Source organism: Cyprinodon tularosa, unplaced genomic scaffold, assembly GCF_016077235.1.
Source record: "Cyprinodon tularosa strain WSP-4 unplaced genomic scaffold, ASM1607723v1 ctg1429, whole genome shotgun sequence".
Taxonomy (NCBI): Eukaryota; Metazoa; Chordata; class Actinopteri; order Cyprinodontiformes; family Cyprinodontidae; genus Cyprinodon; species Cyprinodon tularosa.
Window position 1 is genome coordinate 79,118 of NW_024038253.1, and position 20,780 is coordinate 99,897.

The 20,780-nt window shown below is 43.3% G+C and overlaps 2 protein-coding genes and 1 long non-coding RNA gene across 3 annotated transcripts in view; 2 read left to right on the forward strand and 1 right to left on the reverse strand.

Moving 5' to 3' along the window:
* The window catches only part of LOC119779112 (zinc finger and SCAN domain-containing protein 2-like), a 28,514-nt gene extending 26,518 nt beyond the window's left edge, over window positions 1–1,996 (forward strand). Inside the window, exon 3 of the mRNA XM_038278644.1 lies at window positions 574–1,996. Within this exon, the coding sequence (XP_038134572.1) occupies window positions 574–1,559 (986 nt within the window). The 3' untranslated portion in view covers window positions 1,560–1,996. The remainder of the gene's footprint in view (window positions 1–573) is intronic.
* A 5,530-nt stretch (window positions 1,997–7,526) lies between these two features.
* Window positions 7,527–9,063, reverse strand: LOC119779115. Its single transcript, XR_005280183.1, has 3 exons — window positions 8,407–9,063; window positions 8,149–8,203; window positions 7,527–7,750 (listed from the first exon to the last, which is right to left on the reverse strand). It is a non-coding gene; the product is annotated as an uncharacterized LOC119779115 (long non-coding RNA).
* Window positions 9,064–16,984: 7,921 nt separating this feature from the next.
* LOC119779117 (putative ATP-dependent DNA helicase Q1) lies at window positions 16,985–20,103 on the forward strand. Its single transcript, XM_038278648.1, has 3 exons — window positions 16,985–17,431; window positions 19,004–19,083; window positions 19,732–20,103. Exons 1-3 carry the CDS (start codon window positions 17,211–17,213, stop codon window positions 20,067–20,069), a joined length of 639 nt encoding a protein of 212 aa, XP_038134576.1. The 5' UTR covers window positions 16,985–17,210; the 3' UTR covers window positions 20,070–20,103.
* Window positions 20,104–20,780: the final 677 nt, after the last annotated feature.

A 20,780-nucleotide genomic window follows, 5' to 3' on the forward strand; every position in this document is an offset into this window, starting at 1 on the left:
CTATAGCCATAATTACAAACTATATTTTATAATAATAGTGATAATAAATAGATATTTTACAATGGTTCTTGGCAGGTCTAAGTCAGGGGCTGAGGTTTAACTAAGGGAAAGGGAAACAAAATGATCTTACTTTAAACCTCAGCACATATGTTAAAACAAAGCATGTGGTTGTTTTACAATTGAATTGTTCCAAGAACACATGTTTAGAAGAAACATGTGATAGAGGATGTTCAGGCCTCCTTCACAACCCGTCCGTTGCATGACCTGTATCTGGAACGATCTTTAGCAAGAGTTAATAAACGATGAATCACACATTATACATCATAATAGTTCATTAATACACAACCCATGAAACACAAACCGAGTATAAATAAAATATTTCTAACAGTTCTGTTCATATAAATTATTAGCCACTGCACAAAAACGGATGCAGAAATATTGAGAGTGACCAGACCGGAGCTCCTCCTAGTCGACCCGTTAGTGGAGTCTCAGTTGGTTCTGCACTGTCAATTTTTTAATGGTTTAGCTCCGTGGACTAACTTACATTTTTCTGATTGTTTTTTTTCTTAACAGAACAGAACCGTGTTTATCAGGAAGATGTTCCAACTGAGCCCGAAAGGTTCCTCAGTGTGGATTCAAAGAAACCAGGGTTTCTGCAGATTAAAGAGGAGCAGGAAGAAGTGAGCTCCAAGCAGTCCGAAGACTCAAATGAACCCAAACCCTTTGTTTGTAAGACCTGTGGCAAAAAGTTCTCCAACCTGTTGCTGCTGCAAGACCACCGAGACATGCACCAGAACGAGAAGCCTTACTCCTGTGAGCTGTGTACGCGGCGTTTCACTTCTCAGTACAATGCCTTCCGCCATATGATTACGCACACCGGTGAGAAGCCCTTCTCCTGTAAGATCTGCGGGGGAAAGTTCGGCTTGAACAGTCAGCTGGTGCGCCACCTGAGGCGGCACACCGGTGAGAAGCCCTTCTCCTGCCACTTCTGCAACAAGACCTTCAGACAGAGCAACACCCTGACCTATCACATCAGAACTCACACAGGGGAAAAGCCCTACCCCTGCAGCGTGTGTGGGAAGGGCTTTGTCAGGAGGGCCACTATGAACATCCACATGAGGGTTCACACAGGAGAGAAGCCGTTTACCTGTAAGATCTGCGGGGAAAAGTTCAGGTTGAACAGTCACCTGGTGCGCCACCTGAGGCGGCACACGGGGGAGAAGCCTTTCTCCTGCCACATCTGCAACAAGACCTTCAGCCAGAGCAACTCCCTGACCTGTCACGTCAGAACTCACACCGGGGAAAAGCCCTACCCCTGCAGCGTGTGTGGGAAGGGCTTCAGCAGGAGGGGCGCTATGAACATCCACATGAGGGTTCACACAGGAGAGAAGCCGTTTACCTGCAAAGTGTGTCACAAAACCTTCAGTCGAGGGGATGGGCTGAGCTACCACATGAGGACGCACACGGGGGAGAAGCCGTATTCCTGCAAACTGTGTGGGAAAACCTTCAGACAATCCAGCCACTTGCTGTGCCACAAGAAGCACTGCAAAAGGGTCTGACCTGCAGAATGAAAACATCTGGTTTTCTGATCCTGTGCTGAATGAGTTAAACTAAACTGGACCTTAAAGCGGCTCTTCTGGGCCCATTGATACCAGGAAAACATTGGACACTTCGTTAACCTACTGCAGGTGGCCCTACTATCGGCGGCAACAGCATTAGCATATTTAACGCTTGTCATGTCAAAAAAGAAGCACAGGAGAAAAGAGGAGTGAACTTGTGTTGGGGGTTGGGCCTTCCTATGATTAAAACACCTGCACACCCATGTGTGGCAGTTTTGACAGACAAAGGAAGAGACTGGCTCCTGGCAAGCATGTTTAAAGGAATAGTACACCCAAAACATGATTAGCCTTCATTTTCTACTCACCCCCATGCTGAACAAAACTCTGGAGTACTTTTTTGATATCTCAAATGCATCTGGAGATCTGGGAGGCTTCTTGCTGTCTGCTGACATTCAAATAATGGAGGTCTATGGTGACCGAGACAGAAAGGTCCATAAAAGTCCACAAAAACGTGTCAATATTCCTCCATACTGCTCGTCCAATGTAATCCAAGTGTCCTGAGTGGGTAACATCCAGAATTTACTCGAAACGAAGTCATTTAGAACGTTTTAGAGCCTAAACAGTAGTGTATAGGATTTCCTATTAGCGCCCCCATGCGCGCTCACGATTCTACGGAAGCCGGCAGACCAAACCGGAAGAAAGTGCGCATTCAGCGTCTGCTCTGCCGATAATGCAAGCGTAGAAGAAGAAATGTGCTGTTTACCTGTGCAAAGAAAGAAACAACGAAAGAAAAATGTATGAGGACTTCAGTGTTGAGGAAGAGCATGAGTTCTTTGCCGAGCTGAATGCGCTGGTTTGGTCTGCCGGCTTCCGTAGAATCGTGAGCGCGCATGGGCTCTGGGTGGGACCAGAACCGGTCTGGTAGAACTCCTCCTCCTCTCTGTGGTGTTGATCCTTCAGACTGCTGGAGAACACTCTGAGCCTCGTTGGTTCTGATGAACCCTGAAACAACCTTCATCAGACGAGGTTCTCCCTCTGTGATGAAGAGGAGGGATGAGGAAGTCTCAGATGTTAGCTTTGATCCTGACCAGAAAAAGGTCCTAGGTTCAAATCCCACGAGTGTCTTCTGTGTGGAGATGCCCTGTTCTCCGTGTGGGTGGAGTTTCCACAGACAGACCCATCATGTTGGATCTTTACTCATAAACTGAATCTTCTTCCTTCTGTCATCTGATGGTCTGAGGGCCCGCTGGCCCCGACTGTATGGCTGCTGTCAGCGGACCCCAGGGCAGCTATGGCTACCATGTAGCTCCCCTGCATCATTAGGTGAAGGAGTGAAGGTAGAGTAAAGCTGTAGAGTCTCCTGACTTCAGAAAATACTGTTCCAGTACAGGACATTTACCTTTGGACCATTTGGAAAGATCCACTGAAGAACAGAACACTGATTCTGATAACCGACCCGGTTTGAAGATGGTTTGATCCAGAAGCTGGTTTCTCTGTGGGTCCAACAGTTTTCTGCTAACCTGTCCAGAGACGCCCAGTTTTCATTTTCTGGGTCAGAACCAGGATGTTTCCAGGCTGTTCCAGACATGAACCTTCAGCCAAACACAGAAACTGAGAATGAATATTTCCACTGATTGAGAGGAAATCCAGCAGCTTTATTCACTTTAACTGGAAATCTGTCTGCATCCAGAAGCACCAGTAAGGTGAGAGGACTGGTGGACAGGGTTCCTGGCTTTCCTGTAGGAACAGAAACAGTTGGACTAAAGTTAGACGTCAATTATTAATGTTATTAAGTACCGTATTTTCACGACCATAAGGCGCACCGTACTAAAAGGCGCACTCTCAGTTATGTGTCCCATTTCTGTATTTAACACACACATAAGGCGCACCAGACTATAGGGCGCGTTTTTTATATACAGGTACATGTCCTCTACTAACTTTAAATACCTCTACTGCGTATTTAAAAATACAGCGGGGGCAAAACTGAGTATGACTGTGCTTTATTCATGTATTTATTACAAACTATTAATCAAACCTGGGAGCTGACCGTGAGACAGACACATCGCAGATGACAGTGCGCTGTGATCACTCCTAAATTAACTTAAAATCCTGAAACCTACCGATGGAATTTGTTCGCTTTTATTACCGGTATCCTGGTGCCTGCAGCTAAAATTATTTAGATGAAAAACACCTGCCAGCAGCCGCGGTGAACCTGGAGGCTGCCCAGCCTAGAGGCTGCTGATGAAGGGATTTCTGCTGTCGGTGTACCGCTGGTATGTGGGGGTCTGAGCACCTCCGACAGAAATAGATAATCTGGATGAACTGACTGCAATTATGAATTTGTCAGGTGGACTTTCTCACTTAAAAACATATTAAAACTACTTTATTCCCACTGATCACAGCAAATATAGCTGCAAGATTTAGATTATTTAGATGAAAAACACCTGCCAGCCGCGGTGAAGAGGAGGAGACCCGCCCAGAGGCTGCTGTTGAATTAAGTTTTCAGGTAGAAAAATAGAGCGGGAGCAAAACTGAGTATGATTGTGCTTTATTAATGTATTTATTACAAAGTATTAATCAAACCCATCAAAGTCATCATCCTCTGTTTCTGAATAAAACAGCTGCACTAAATCAGACAGCCCAATTTCCCCTTCTTTGCTGTCAGAGTCACTTTCCGTGCCGGGCGGCTCCTCAGAAATAATGCCTGCTTTTGCGAAAGCTTGAACAACAGAGCCAGCAGACACGTTAGTCCAAGCATCTGCAATCCATCCGCAAACTGTGGCATAACTTGCCCGGCGCTGCCTTCCACTTATACTGAAACTGTGGTCTCTGTCGGTCATCCATCGCTCCCATGCCGCTCGCAGCCTTACTTTGAACGGCCGCTTCACACCGATGTCGAGCGGTTGAAGTTCCTTTGTCAGACCTCCCGGGATAACGTCGAGCACAGCATCCATTTGATTCACCATGTTTTTCTCATCAGCTGTGAGATGGGCACGCATGGAGTCACAGATTAACTGTGATGGTGATGCGTGGAAAAAAAACACCTGTTCTCCTCACATACACCTGCCTCAGCCACGCTTTCATCATCTCCTCATCCATCCAGCCTTTTTCATTTGCGCTAATATCATGTGTCATCAGAGCGCTGTCTGTCTCGCTGTCAGCTCCCAGATCAGCTTCTCTGATTGGTTGATGCGGCGCTTCCAGCAGCAAAACTTCAATTTTTCCATCTGGAGCAGCAGCAGCGCATTGGCGGTGCTTCAGATGCTTAAACGCTCCCGACGCAGCGCCTGCTGCTCAAAACGCGCTGCGGGACCTTTTGCTGCACCTATACGCGCGTCAACCATTGACTTTGCATGTAAACTCGCTGCTTCTGCTGCACCTGCTGGGTCCGGTTCACACCGATGTTGAGCGGTTGAACAGCGAGCACAGCGTTAATTTGTTTCCCCATGTTTTTCACATCAGCTGTGAGATGGGCACGCATGGAGTCACATATTAACAGCGATGGTGATGAGTGGGAAAAAAACACCTGGTCTCCTTACATTCAGCCACTCTTTCATCATCTCCTCAATGAGGTGGTCTCAAAAGTCGCAGTTACAACACACATAGGGCGCACCGCACCAAAGGGCGCACCGCACATTTTTAGGGGAAAAAAAGATGTTTAAGTGCGCCTTATAGTCGTGAAAATACGGTATTAATGTTAAAGAAAGAAAGTTTATCTGTGAAGTTCAAAGAAGAGGAAGAATTCAAGAATCCATTCTTAGATTTGGAAACTTTTCAATAGATCCATAAAATCGAACGTTTGAACAAATTCAATTCAGTTTATTTATATAGCGCCAAATTCACAACACATGTCATCTCAAGGCTCTTTCTAGTTCACCAGATCATACAGTCAAATTGATACAAAGTTCTCTAAGGAAAACCAGTTGATTGTATCGATTCATTGACTCAAATACAATCCCTCACACTAAGCATGCTTGTAGCGACAGTGGAGAGGAAAAACTCCCTTTTAACAGGAAGAAACCTCCAGCAGAACCAGGCTCAGTGTGAGCGGCCATCTGCCGAGGCCGACTGGGGTTCAAGGAGACGGAAGCAGAGACATAAAAAGCAGCTGTAAAAGGCGGCCCCGTCCAGGAAACACACAGCCAGGCAGACGAGCTCCGAGCCAGCTTCCATGCCAGAGGACGAAGAGAGCATGTTGTGTATTAATCTGCACTAATCATAAAATAAAATAAAGTTAATGTTTTATAAGTTTAAAGTTGTTTTCACAAATACTGTTATAAGAGCCATTCAAGGCCAAAAAGGAGAAAAACAGAGCAATGAATGGAGCCATTCAAGGCCAAAAAGGAGAAATACAGAGCAGTGAGTATGTGTAACTGTTGCACCTGGCCCCAAGAGGAGTGTAATCTGCAGGAAAACGCAGGGTTGAGGCCCCATAGTGATAAGAAAGCCCACTCATTAAAAATGAAATATTTGACATCTCAAGGTTGCCCAGCTCAGCAAAATTTGGCCATACAACTTGTGATAAATAGAGTTGTTATTTTCAAGGCACACGGAGCGGTAATGGTCCCAGAAAGGGTGATGCTTTGACTAAGATACGAGGGGGGAGCAGTAGGCCAGACTGACATGGCTTGAAGCAAGGAAAGGATGTGTTCTAACATGTTTGTGATTAAACTGTCATAAGTTTCTGATTTGAATGCACCAGATGTTTTCATGGCCTGAGAGATTGCTCTCACAAGAATGAGATGTGTCTATGAATGTCACCGTGATTTGCAGATAAATATCAATGTGACTTTTACCAAAGACTGAAATATGTTCTGAAGGGGGTTTTCCACCGATAAGAAATGTATAAAAGGGAGCTGTCTTCACCATTTGTTCAGCTTCGGCTCACCGGTGACCAGCTCAGTGTGAATGTGTTGTGTTTAGCAATAAACACACTGGACCTGGACTCAGCTGCCTCTGCCTAAATTTTTTGATCTTTGTTTGAGACTTTTTCTGCTTTTTAAGAACTTTGAATTTTTATAAAACATAGCTTCAATTTTAAGTCGTCAAGAAGAGAATTATAGACGACAAGCACATCCACCCAGTCACAACATTTGGTCAAAGCTTTATTAGAAAATCCTCTAAATAAACATTGTCAGTCTTTTGATTAAAAAGAAAAATAAAGATACAAGCAAAATAGTGCACAATAATCTAATTATAATAAAGGACAAAAATTTAGGATCTGAGCAGAGCTTTAAAATATTAAAGGTTTTAAACTTGAGTGTGCTGACCTCTAGTGGTGAACTGGCATCATGCAGATCATGCAGCCAATTTCAATGTTTTGTTCTTTTTTTAAAGCTTTAGATACACATATTTAAAAAATCTTGTAATTCTTCATAACGTTTACTTGTCATAAATGTCATGGTTTTAACATACTTAAGAAGTTTGTTGCCAAGATTGTGTCTAAACAAAAACTAAGCAAATAACTAAACAAATGATCAATAAACAAATGTATTCTTCTGTATCTAGTAATAAAGTAAACAGGATTTCTATATATCATTCTTGTGTTCAGCCTGTTGATATCAGGCAGGACATCTCTGACCTCAAAGAAGGAACAACAGCTCCTGTCAGTGGACTCCTTCCGAGTCCAAATCTGTTCCCGGCGTTGTGAGCATTAGCTGTGTCTCACTCATCTGTGAACGTTATGAGGCCTGTGGGAGTCTTATTTTCAGTTTCTGTATCAGAGATGGGGAGTTAGGGACGGGATTCGAGTCACAATTAAGTTCCATATTTAATATGCTGGTGAAGATTCTCAGTCATCCAGGTCATAGTCATTTCATAAAAGTTTAAAAAACAATCCACTAGACTTGGTTTCCAAGGTTTGAAGATGTTTTGCTTTCCCTCCAGGAAGCTTTCTCAATTCAAAATGTCTGGATTCGCAGTGAGGTTGAGGCTTAAACATGCAAACTGAAACTGACAAGCGGGTCGTTTGGTCCCATTGTTAGCCTTTAATATCTGAAACCTGTCTATGATTCTGAAGGTCGGTCGTTAAAGGGGGGGATTGTTCACCTGGCTGTACCACTTGGGGGTGGCAATGGGAGCGATGCGGCTGCCGCGCCAGTGTGACCTATGTGGTTCTGGTGGCTTCTCTTAGGGTGGCAATGGATGACAGGAGCTCAAGCTGGCATCAGTAGTTCTCTTTAATTCACCATCTGTATTTCACGCATGGGCATCGAGGTAAAGTCAGTCTCTAGCATAAACATGCTCCTCAACAGTGATCCTTATGGCTCTGAGGATCACCCATAATACAGTAATCAAAATAAAATCATTGAAAATTACAGTGATCGCATAGTGGATTTAGTTTACACTAAAGGAACAACCAGCGAGTATCATTTTTTAAAGAAAGTAAAGCAATTAACTAAAATGCTCTGAAAAATAAAATAAAATGCTGACATTTTATTTACTGCATGCCATTTTTATATTTTAGTTTATATAAACTTGTATCTTGAAATAATCCAAAAACATAAATGAACCATATCTTCATATAAAACTGTTCAAATAAAACTCGGCCTTATATTAACCATCTGCTACAAGATTTAGTAAAACATACCTGTATTTCACACATGGGCATCGAGGTAAAGTCAGTCTCTAGCATAAACATGCTCCTGCAAGGAGGAATCACAATGTTAACGTGGGAAATCCCCACCACACTTTCTCACGAGCTAAACATTTCTAAAACGCAACAAAAACAATATAATAGCAAAACAGTGTGACCTACATAAAACATATTTCAATAATATGCAAAAACGAAAACCATAAACATATTTTATATATAATATTTCTTTATAACATTGCAGAGACACGTTACCTCAACAGTGATCCTTATGGCTCTGAGGATTACCCATAATACCCTGCTCTTTCTAGGGTGAATGTTATACTCCATTAAACCAGCAGATGGTGCATTTTAGCAGGATTTAACCTGAACCATATTAACTATGTTACATACACCCCCCGTAAATTCTGCTAAAATCGGGTTGTATCAAATACACACAGCACTAACACAAAAGTGCAATAAAAAAAATAAAAATAAAGAGCACATAGTAGTCACATCAGTTCAAAACTTCCCCTAAGGAATAATGTTAGCAAAAGTGTGGCCAATACTCCTACCAACACAGACCCAAAAGATGCCATTTACACCTTTTGATAAACAACCATTGCTCTACAAAGCAGTCACTGAGCAAAAAAAAAAAAAAACAACCCAGAAATAAACTTTGAAACAATACAAATCTACCCTGCAAACATGGTCTTCACAAAGGAAAAGAGAGAGTGCACAGTCGACATTGAATCATCCACAACCTGTTCATTCATTTCACATATAAGTCTGGCTGGAGGCTTAACAGGCCTACCCGATCTAGTGCATAGCCTAGATGGCTGAGTGCAAATAACATCAGTTACAGGCAAGTCCAGTTTCATGTCAGAACTATGTTCAACTGGAAGATCATGCTGAATGAGGTCAGATTGGACAGCTGGAGTTGTATGGTTGGAACCCGTTTCAGGAGGGTTTGACAGTGCAACAGATTCAGGGAGATCAGGTTCAGGTAAATCATTGGTCTCAACACTTGAGGCAGGAAACACAATGTCCACTGAAGAACCTCGCACTGGAATGTCAGAAGCACAGTCAGGTTGATTTACAACTTCATCCATACAACTATTGTCCTCCATCTGCAAAAGCCAGTCCACAGTCTTAGTTTCATTGTCCTGTACTTCATCACGCACAACGGGGTCACTTCCTGCTGTGGAAGGGCAAGGGGAATGGTCTGCATCATCAGGAATGGCAGCAGCAGTGAGAAAGTTGACTTCTGTGAAGAACCTTTGTCTTTGATGTGACAGGATATCTGATGCAACACACATTTATATCAGGCTTCACAGACACCACTTCATATACTGTTGATTCCCATTTGTCTGCAATTTTCCTCTTCCCTCGCTCACCACGATTAGCAACCAAAACTCTGTCACCCACAACGAGAGGAGAACCTTTAGCTTTGCGGTTGTAGTACATCGCTTGTTGGGCTTGTCCCGATGAACTGTTTTGTTGAGCAATGCGGGCAGCCACAGAGAGGTCATGTTTGAGGCGAGAGACAAACTCATGATGGTCTACAACTGGGCCATTTGACAGAGCATGCTGGAAAACCACGTCAATGGGCAGGCGCGGGACCCTGCCGAACATAAGGAAAAACGGAGCAAATCCAGTTGTTTCATGCTCAGTGCGATTGTAGCAGAACATTAGCATTCTGAGCATCTGAGGCCATCTAGCCTTAGACTGGGGAGGGAGTGCTCTGATCATGTTACCTAAGGTTCTATTGTAATGTTCAACAATGCCATTCCCCATCGGGTGGTACGGTGTGGTGTGAGACTTTTGTATGCCAGCCATGTCCAGCAGTTCTTTGATGAGAAGACTTTCAAAATGAGCTCCTTGGTCTGAATGAATGCGTTTAGGAAAGCCATATATGCAAAAGAAGTCATCCCACAGACGACGAGCGACTTGTTTGGCTGACTGATTTTTGCATTGAAACGCATGTGCCATCTTGGAAAAGTGGTCTGTTACAACTAAGACATCCACCGAGCGTTTATCTGAGAGTTCAGCCGTCCAAAAGTCAATACAGACCAGTTCCATTGGCTCAGAGGTGTGAATACTTTCAAGGGGAGCTCTGTCATTAGGTTCTGGAGTTTTACCAACTACACATCGAAAACAGCACTTCACATGGTTAATGATGTCACGTTCCATCCCAATCCAAAAAAATCTCTGTCTGGCGAGAGAGAGTGTGCGGGCTTGGCCCTGATGACCAGCTGAATCATGCACCCCTTGGAGGACTTTGGCTTTTAAAGTGTCAGGGACAATAAACTGTTGAGTTGTCATGTTCATTTTTTTGTCCTTCTTAACTCTGTATAACAGGCCATCTTTAATGACAAGCTTAGGCCAATGTCTCAGCAGATTTAAAACACCAGGTGACTCACTTGCACGTTCACGTCTGGTGGGTCTCCTGTGACGTTGCATATAATAGAAAAATCTGCCCAACACACCATCCTGACCTTGCAAATTAGCAAGTTCACTCTTTGGCATCAAGGCAGATTGATCAATGTCACTGAGTTGCAAGACACCTGGATCAGTGGCTCTCATCTGACTGAAACCTCCAGACTCATGTGCCTCAAAAACAGCTGACACATCTTGTGATGTTAAAGTCTGGGGAGTCGGTGAGGACACCTCAGCATTGTCATCTGTGCACTCAACAACCAGCTGACAGTTGTTCGTACAATGAAATGCATCTTGGACCGTTCTGTCCAACATACCATTCACCTGATTAAGTAGTGCGGCATAGGGTTCAGTTACAATGCGATGGCTCATGCACGACTGAACAAAAGGTTCTCTACTCAAGGCATCAGCGACAACATTTCTGCTGCCAGGAACATAGTTCAGATCAAAACTATAGGCAGTGAGCGTGGAAACCCATCGTTGTTCACATGCATCTAACCTTGGCTTGGTTAGTATGTATGTTAACGGGTTGTTGTCCGTCCAGACTGTGAAATTACGCCCTTTTAGCCAGTGGCTAAACTTGTCGCATATTGCCCATTTAAGAGCAATAAATTCCAAGCGATGTGCTGGATAGTTTAGCTGCGAGCGTGAGAGAGTCCTACTGGCAAAATCCACTGGTCTAGCCACACTTCCATCAGGAGGAAGCTGTGACAAAACAGCTCCAATGCCATCAAAAGAGGCATCAACCGCAAGGATGAATGGAGCATTAAAATCCGGATGAGCCAAGGTAACACTACTTATCAAATAATTTTTCAAAGTTTTAAATGCTTCCTTGCACTCGTCAGTCCAGTCAGATGGGGACAGTTTAACCTGACCCTTTTTGAATTTGGGTTTGTTGCCTCAACCTTTTTTGTTTGTCGCACCAGGCTCAGCTACAAGGCTAAAGAGCGGTTTGGCTTTGACAGAGCACTTCCCAATAAAGTGATGATAATAAAGAACCATCCCAAGAAATGATCTAATTTTTCTGGCACATGGTGTCTCACCATCAGGCTCCATGAGATCAGTTTCCTGTACCTCACTGATAGCCTGAACTTTACTAGGATCAGTGCTTACACCGTCCTCACTTATGACATGACCCAAAAATTTCACTGACCTACGAAGGAAGTGAGTTTTTTTGGAGACAGTTTCAAGTTATTTGCAGCCAGACGAGAGAAAACCATCTGGAGCCGATCAAGCGCAACCTGTTCTGATGGGGCAAAGACCATCAGGTCATCCAAATAACATAGCAAACTAGTGAAATTTTGGTCCCCAAAAATAGACATCATCATCCGCATGAAAGTTGCAGGGCTATTGGTCAAGCCTTGAGGCATCCTATTGTACTCATGCAGGCCAAATGGAGAAGAAAAGGCAGTAAACCTTTTGTCATCCTCGTGTAGCCTCACATTATAGAACCCTGAAGTCAGGTCCATGGTGGAAAAGAATACATTCCCACCAAGTGCAGCAAGGGCATCTGTTTGATGAGGCAATGGATGCGCATATTTAACGGTTCGCGCATTCAGCCATCTGAAATCATTGCAGATGCGGAGATCTCCATTAGGCTTAACAACCAAACAACTCTCCCCACTAGAATTTGTCTGGGTCTGCACTTGGACTGAGTTGGTTCAATGAGGACTGAACATCCAACTAAAGAAACATCAGATGTAGGCAGTTTGGCCCAAACTAAATGTTCAGTGAGGGGCTGGAGGGTAACAGACCTTTTGAGTTTGGCTGTGCCCACTTTGATGGGTTTCATGCCTGGGTCACAGGATATCGAGCCTGACAGCAGAGACATTAAACAGGGCAAATTGTCTTTGTGATTGCCTCTCTGAGAGGAGCAATTTGTTGTCTCATCCAAAGAGGTTTTCATTTGCGAAATCAGCCATCTGATAGCATTACTGCCCAATATCATTTCATCTGATTGGCCTGGAACTACTAAAACAGGGATTATGACATTAAAGTCAAACACTGTTAGAGTAAGTTCATACAATGCAGAAGGTGTGACGACATGACCTCCACATCCAACAATGACAAAATCAGCAGCTGGTTTCTTATCCAGGTCTGTGAGACAACTTGAAAGTTTTGCTTCAGCCTCCTCACTTATGGTGCATGCCATTGATCCACTATCAACCAAAGCTTTGAGAAAATACCTTCCTCCAACAGTCACAACTGTGTAAAACAAGCTGTCAGTCTTTGAAAGTCTCTGAGGGGCTTGCACTATCAATGTCTTTTGTGGTGGAATTTTGCTGCTGTAATTAATGTACAGTGTCTCACAGTCATCATCAGAAGAATCCGATGTGGGAGTGTCACTAAGACGATCTGCGCTGTCCTCCCCTCCACGCAGATCGTTCAGTTTTCCTGCTGGTTTTGGGAGGGCAGCTGCTCTCTCTGATGGCAGCTTCGGCTCGAATGGCCAGGAAGATGACAGAAGAAGCACAGATTATTCTGCCGGCAGTGTGTTCGTGCAGTGTGAGAACTATCATTACACACAGAACATGGTATGTCGTTCAGTCCTTTAATATTCGGCAAACGGTTTTTAACAGGTTGCCGTCTGCTGGACTGGGAGTTGCACTGGGCTTGAAGTAGAACTTTCTCCAACATGCTAATCAGCTTGTCCATGGTGGAATTGTCTGGGGCTACCTGTTGTTGCAGTTCCTGCTTCTGAACAGATGTGGGCGCTGTGCAGTCCACCTCTGCTCGGTTCACACTGATTCTGCTTTCTTTCTGAGCAGACCGCAGTCCCCTTTCCATATGATACTCATCCAACACCTCCTGAACATCTTGTGCTGACCATTTGTCTATGGTCTTAGATCTGAAGGTAACAGCTAAATCTTTACATGGGCAGTTCCTGATGAACATGCGAGTAACTTCAACACTTGGATTGTCAAAGGTCTTACCCTGTTCTTGAAGACGGCTAACAGCAACATCAGCTGCTCCATTCAATCTTAGCCAATATTCGAATGGATCCTCGTTCTCTTTTGGCCGGGTGGAGTAAAAATCAGCAAATGGTACGGGTGAGCACTGATCAGACCCAAAATGTTTGCGCAGAAGTGAATAAATGGCCTGTGGATTGCGCTCAACATCAATCCCACAGTTGCGTATTCCACACCTCACAACATCCCTTGCTCTGCCTCTAAGATGGATCAGGATCTCCTCAGCTTGATGTTCTTGCTGTACACCACTCTTTTTGATGTAACTTTTCATTGAGTCCTCCCACTCATCAACTGTAACTGTATCAGAACTTTCCCCTTTAAAAATAGGTGGTTCTCTCACCTGGCTTCTGGAGACGAGCTGGACCTGAGAAAAATCTAACAAGCTGCATGGAACTTGAGGACTCTCATTTTGAGACTTTTTTATCGAAGTTCCACTTGGGGTGCTCGAGTTCAGGTGTTCCATAACACTATCAGCCAGCTGTTGCCCTATTTGTTGGACAATAGTGCTCATCTGATCAGCTAGCCCAGTATTATCAACATGAGAATCTGGGATAGATGTGCTAGAACACTGACGAGGTTGAATATTAGGACAAGTCTGACTGCTGGGTGTAACAGCTTCCGCAGTCACAACCGAGTTATTTACAGTATTTACATCAAGTAGTGCCCCACTCAATACTTCGTCACCCATTGAAAATGGAACAGGGGTGGTAAAGAACCCTCTACCTCTGCCCCTACAGAGTGGAGTCATGTTTGATTGTCCAAAATTACTGAAACTCATTTTGACAAAAGTCCAAAAGCAGTCAAAAGAAATATCCTTTCACAAGGATTTATAAACACATTCAGATGTGGTACTTAGACTACTGTTGAAAACCCAGATGGAACAGTGGAGCTCCAGCGACGTGAAGATCAGAAGTCACTAGCCCGGTCCGATGTAGTTCAGGGCGAGTCACGGCACCAATGTGACCTATGTGGTTCTGGTGGCTTCTCTTAGGGTGGCAATGGATGACAGGAGCTCAAGCTGGCATCAGTAGTTCTTTTTAATTCACCATCTGTATTTCACACATGGGCATCGAGGTAAAGTCAGTCTCTAGCATAAACATGCTCCTCAACAGTGATCCTTATGGCTCTGAGGATCACCCATAATACAGTAATCAAAATAAAATCATTGAAAATTACAGTGATCGCATAGTGGATTTAGTTTACACTAAAGGAACAACCAGCGAGTATCATTTTTTAAAGAAAGTAAAGCAATTAACTAAAATGCTCTGAAAAATAAAATAAAATGCTGACATTTTATTTACTGCATGCCATTTTTATATTTTAGTTTATATAAACTTGTATCTTGAAATAATACAAAAACATAAATGAACCATATCTTCATATAAAACTGTTCAAATAAAACTCGGCCTTATATTAACCATCTGCTACAAGATTTAGTAAAACATACCTGTATTTCACACATGGGCATCGAGGTAAAGTCAGTCTCTAGCATAAACATGCTCCTGCAAGGAGGAGTCACAATGTTAACGTGGGAAATCCCCACCACACATTCTCACGAGCTAAACATTTCTAAAAACGCAACAAAAACAATATAATAGCAAAACAGTGTGACCTACATAAAACATATTTCAATAATATGCAAAAACGAAAACCATAAACATATTTTATATATAATATTTCTTTATAACATTGCAGAGACACGTTACCTCAACAGTGATCCTTATGGCTCTGAGGATTACCCATAATACCCTGCTCTTTCTAGGGTGAATGTTATACTCCATTAAACCAGCAGATGGTGCATTTTAGCAGGATTTAACCTGAACCATTTTAACTATGTTACACCAGCAGGAGAGGTGGGGTAATGGAGGCAAACCCTTGTTGTTCCAATAACGAGCGGAACATCTCCTCGTGTTGTGTAGGTTTGCTCGGAGGGGGAGCCCGCTCGTGGTTCTGCTGGGTCAAACTGGCCTGATGGTTCTGTCATGATCGATGGGATTCTTCTGACCGACATGCAGAAAACCACCAGCAGGACAAAACTGATCGATTTATCTTATTTATTTAACAGAAAACAGTATCCGAGCTTGGTTCAGACAGATCAGCTACTTTGTTCCAGAAGAGGAGCCGATCTCGGAGGGGGCTTGTGGATTGGAAAGTAGGCTAGAGACCAAACGGTGGAGAGCAGGCAGGCAGACGGAGTAACAGCGGAGCCAACTGAGTCAGACCATCAGGGGGTGAATGGTCGTCCAGCTGCTCCTTATATGTAGCCTGGGTGCCATTCCGAACTTAGTCCCGCCCACAAGGTTTGAGGTCGGGAAGTTCGGTCTGGCTCTGCTCCATAGTAGCGCGAGTATGATCGCCCACTCTCTGGCGATCCAATCAAATTGTCAGGGAGGGCTTTATACGATATTGGACAGATGATCAACAGTAACGTAATCAACCATGTCACCAAAGCGCGCTTGGGCGACAATTTTCAATTCAATTCAGTTTATTTATATAGCGCCAAATTCACAACACGTCATCTCAAGGCACTTTACAGTTCAACCAGATCATACAGTCAAATTGATACAAAGTTTTCTGTCTAAGGAAAACCAGTTGATTGCATTGACTCATTGACTCAAATACAATCCCTCACACTAAGCATGCTTGTAGCGACAGTGGAGAGGAAAAACTCCCTTTTAACAGGAAGAAACCTCCAGCAGAACCAGGCTCAGTGTGAGCGGCCATCTGCCGAGGCCGACTGGGGTTCAAGGAGACGGAAGCAGAGACACAAAAAGCAGCTGTAAAAGGCGGCCCCGTCCAGGAAACACACAGCCAGGCAGACGAGCTCCGAGCCAGCTCCCATGCCAGAGGACGAAGAGAGCACATCCACTCAGTCACGGTCAGAGAAACAGGACCACACTGGAATCAGGCCGATCTCCAACATCTATAAACAAGGGTGTTGACGGAAGCAGCACAGCTGATGTTTCTTTCCAGGATGACGTCACAGCCAAACAGGAACAGACGAGGCAAAGCTACTCTGAGGAAAAGCAGAGAGAGCAGAAGGTTAGAGATTGAACTAACAGATTCTGCAGAATAGGAGAACAGAGAGAGAATGAAGCAGAATGATGAAATGGGGGTCCCTATGTCCTCCAAAAGTCTAAGCCTATAGCAGCATAACTATAGAGATAGCTCAGGATAACCTGAGCCACTCTAACTATAAGCTTTATCAAAAAGGAAAGTTTTAAGCCTAGCCTTAAAAGTAAACAGGGTGTCTGCCTCATGGACTAAAACTGGTAGTTGGTTCCACAGGAGAGGAGCCTGATAACTAAAAGATCTGCCTCCCATTCTACTTTTAGAAATTCTAGGAACCATTAGTAAACCTGCAGATTGAGAGCGAAGTGCTCTGTTAGGAACATAAGGAACAATCAGACAACAACAATGGCTGCCGCTGGAGAGTTCATGTGTGTAGATTCTGCTATTAGGTCTGTTCTAGAAGATATCGACAGCAAATTAATTTTAAAAGAGGAACAGAGAAACGCGATCAAGGCATTTGTTGAAAAGAAAGATGTTTTTGGCGTCCTTCCTACGGGATTCGGCAACAGTTTAATTTATCAGCTGGCTCCCTTGGTCGCTAAGAAGCTGGGAAACAATGAAAACCCATTGGTCATTGTTGTTTCTCCTTTGGTCGCACTCATGGAGGACCAAGTGAAAGAAGCAACTGAAATGGGCATCACGGCGATGCAACTCGGCGTGAACGACGAGGTGGATATAGCCAGCGGTCGTTGCCAGCTCCTTTTCGGAAGCCCGGAATCCTGGCTGCTGAACAACAAGTGGAGGGACATGCTAGGCTCCGATGTTTTTCAAGCCAACGTTATGGGTATCGTCGTGGACGAAGTTCATCTAACTTACAAATGGTAACAGATCATCTGACTGTCTGATTTAGTAAATAACTTACAATGTTGTGATATTAATCCCATGTTGTAAACATAGTAGGTAACGTTGTACGTTCGCTAATTCAGACTTGGGACAATCTTAATGTTAGTGTGATTGTAGCGAAATAAGAAAAGATAATCTTTATTGATCTCACAATGGAGAAATTAACTTGTCCCATCGGCTTAATAGTCAAAAGTCAGAAGAAGGAGTTAAATACAGTTATACAGCTATATACAAATCTATACAATCCTATGGATAAATAGGTTATAGCACATACGTTATTATACACTTTATACAGGATTTGTCATGATAGGTTCACTGGTGTGACCAATAATGCAGAACACCACGGAGACGGAAACTGAAGTAAAAGGTTTAACAGAGTTTATTGTCACAAGCACAATGAGAATGACAGGTTCTGGTTCAGGCCTGGGGAACTGGTTCACTGGAGTCTGCGTGAGAGACAGTTCAGTTAGCGTTGCGCAGAGGAGTTTGATTCTTGACAGTTTCAGATTTGTACCTTGAGGGTTCTTGGTAAAAACCTTGAGAGGGAAACTGTTGGGTCCGGAGGTGGTTTGTTCAGCAGAGTCCGTAAGCTGCTTCAGCGTCTTACTTCTTGAGAGTGAGCAGACCTTGGCTTTGAGATTCCAGCTCTTGGTCCAGAGCTGCATGGAAGTCCAGAGAGTGGCTTCAGGTTTGGCTCAGAGGGCAGGCTCGGCAGGTTAAGCTCTTCCTGAGCTTCACAGGAGAAAAACAGGTTTCCTGGAAGACAGAGACAAAAGTTAGAATCCAGTCTGGATTCAAAAGTCAACAAAGGTTCTCAGAGGTACTAGGCTTAGGTGCTAACCAACTGGATCAACACTGCGGCGTTGAGGCAAGGTCTGAAGACAGCTTAAGTACTGTGGATCCTCTAATGATGGAAAGAGCTCCAGCTGTGCAGGAGGCTCGACTCAGGAGGATCCACGGCGGACTCTGCTGGAGGAAGGTGGTACTTCTCCAGCTCCCTACAGGATTATTGCTCAGGATTATTGTAGAGGTTATAGCACCTTGTATAAATAGGTTATTGCACATATGTTATACACTTTATACACTATTATTGCACAGGCTTATTGCAGAGGTTATAGCACCTTGTATAAATAGGTTATTGCACATATGTTATTATACACTTTATACATGATTATTGCACAGGCTTATTGCAGAGGTTATAGCACCTTGTATAATAGCTTGTTGCACATACGTTATTACAGTTATTGTTGCAGCTATGGAGCATGGTTGCAGTAATTGCTATAATGGTTACAGTTGTAAAGCAGCGAAGTATGATCAGGTAGCAGCAAGAATGATTGACCTTTATGTTGACAATATATTATTGCACATAATTACTGCAAAACAGTTATTACAGTAATTGTAACAGTTACACAGTTATACATATAATCCAGAGATTGAATTCACATGAGTTTCACATTATTGTACGTTAGTTATTGCACGTTACTTATTACGGTTAGAATAACTAGCTGTTAAAACATTCTAATGTAGGTTACTCTTGTTTTTTCTATCAGGGGTCAGGCTGCTAAAGGGCAGACGCCATTTCGCGACAGCTTTGACAAGTTGGGAGATCTTACATCTTTACTTAAAGCTGGTAAGTACAAAACAGTAGACTTACTGCATGTTCTGTCTTCGATGTTTTCTACACATAGTGTAATTCACCACTTTATTTGAAATCAGTTGCATTACAGGAACCTCTCCACTTCATAACTTAATAACTGTTGTTAATGTTTGAAGAAAAGAAAGACGGCCCTCAGAACCAACAATTTATGGCACTTTTACCTTCAATTGATTGTTTGAAAAAGTTTTATGGGATGATCTGAACTAAAATTGCACATTATACCTTTCTAAGGGTCTTAAATGTCATGTGTGACATGTGTTATCTTGTCATTACATGTGTTCACATTTGTATAGATTTTTCTTTAATTAAAAACTAAATAGTTTTGGATTTATGACTCCTTGTCCTATTTTAACTACATGGGAGAGATCCCCTGCCCCGTTCAATAGTTTTTTTTTAATGTAACTAAGTAACTTTTACTTAAAATACATTTTAAATTAGCTACTTGTTACTTTTACTTGAGTAATTTTTCTGTTGGGTAATTTTACTTGTACTTGAGTAATATTTCATCCAAGTATTTGTACTTTTACTGGAGTATGATATTTTAGTAATTTTTCCACCTCTGCTGATTTATTATCTTTACTGTTACTTATTGGTTGCTTTTTGTACTGCTATATATTCCAGGTACACCTGTGCTGGGATTGACTGCTTCTGCTGATCGGGAATCCAGAACCAGGGTTATGAAACAGCTTCAGATGGACAATCCAATCATTTTGGCTCTGAGCACTAACAGAACAAACATCAGACTGGGTCTGATTAAAGTACCCGGCCATACACTGGAGTGCCTACACTGGATTGTGAGGGATGTGAAAGAAAAGGGTATATCCATGTTGCCAGTAATTATCTACTGCAAAACCATTAAGGCAGTTGGCAGAGTGTTCTGCCATTTGAAGGGAGAACTCGGTGAAGATTCCTGGGTTGACCGAGATCCTGTTCACTTCCTGTTTGGATTAAAGGAATAGTACACCCAAAACATGATTAGCCTTCATTTTCTACTCACCCCCATGCTGAACAACACTCTGGAGTACTTTTTTGATATCTCAAATGCATCTGGAGATCTGGGAGGCTTCTTGCTGTCTGCTGACATTCAAATAATGGAGGACTATGGCGACCGAGGCAGAAAGGTCCATAAAAGTCCACAAAAAACGTGTCAATATTCCTCCATACTGCTCGTCCAATGTATTCCAAGTGTCCTGAGTGGGTAGCATCCAGAATTTACTCGACGCTACTGAAGCCGGCAGACCAAACCAGATGAAAGTGCGCATTCAGCGTCTGCTCTGCCAATAATGCAAGCGTAGAAGAAGAAATGTGCCGTTTACCTGTGCAAAGAAAGAAACAACGAAAGAAAAATGTCTGAGGACTTCAGTGTTGAGGAAGAGCATGAGTTCTTTGCCGAGCTGAATGCGCTGGTTTGGTCTGCCGGCTTCCGTAGCGTCGTGAACGCGCATGTGCGCGCTTTCAGGAAATCCTATACACTACTGTTAATGCTCTAAAAACATTCTAAATGACTTCGTTTCGAGTAAATTCTGGATGCTACCCACTCAGGACACTTGGAATACATTGGACGAGCAGTATGGAGGAATATTGACACGTTTTTTGTGGACTTTTATGGACCTTTCTGCCTCGGTCGCCATAGACCTCCATTATTTGAATGTCAGCAGACAGCAAGAAGC

Bases quoted from the DNA above. Each gene is read 5' to 3' on its own strand.
- LOC119779117 (XM_038278648.1), top strand. From the start codon at position 17,211: ATGGAGGACCAAGTGAAAGAAGCAACTGAAATGGGCATCACGGCGATG. The intron at 17,432-19,003 runs GTAACAGATCAT...TTTTTCTATCAG, and splicing joins GTTCATCTAACTTACAAATG to GGGTCAGGCTGCTAAAGGGC. The intron at 19,084-19,731 runs GTAAGTACAAAA...TATATATTCCAG, and splicing joins TACATCTTTACTTAAAGCTG to GTACACCTGTGCTGGGATTG.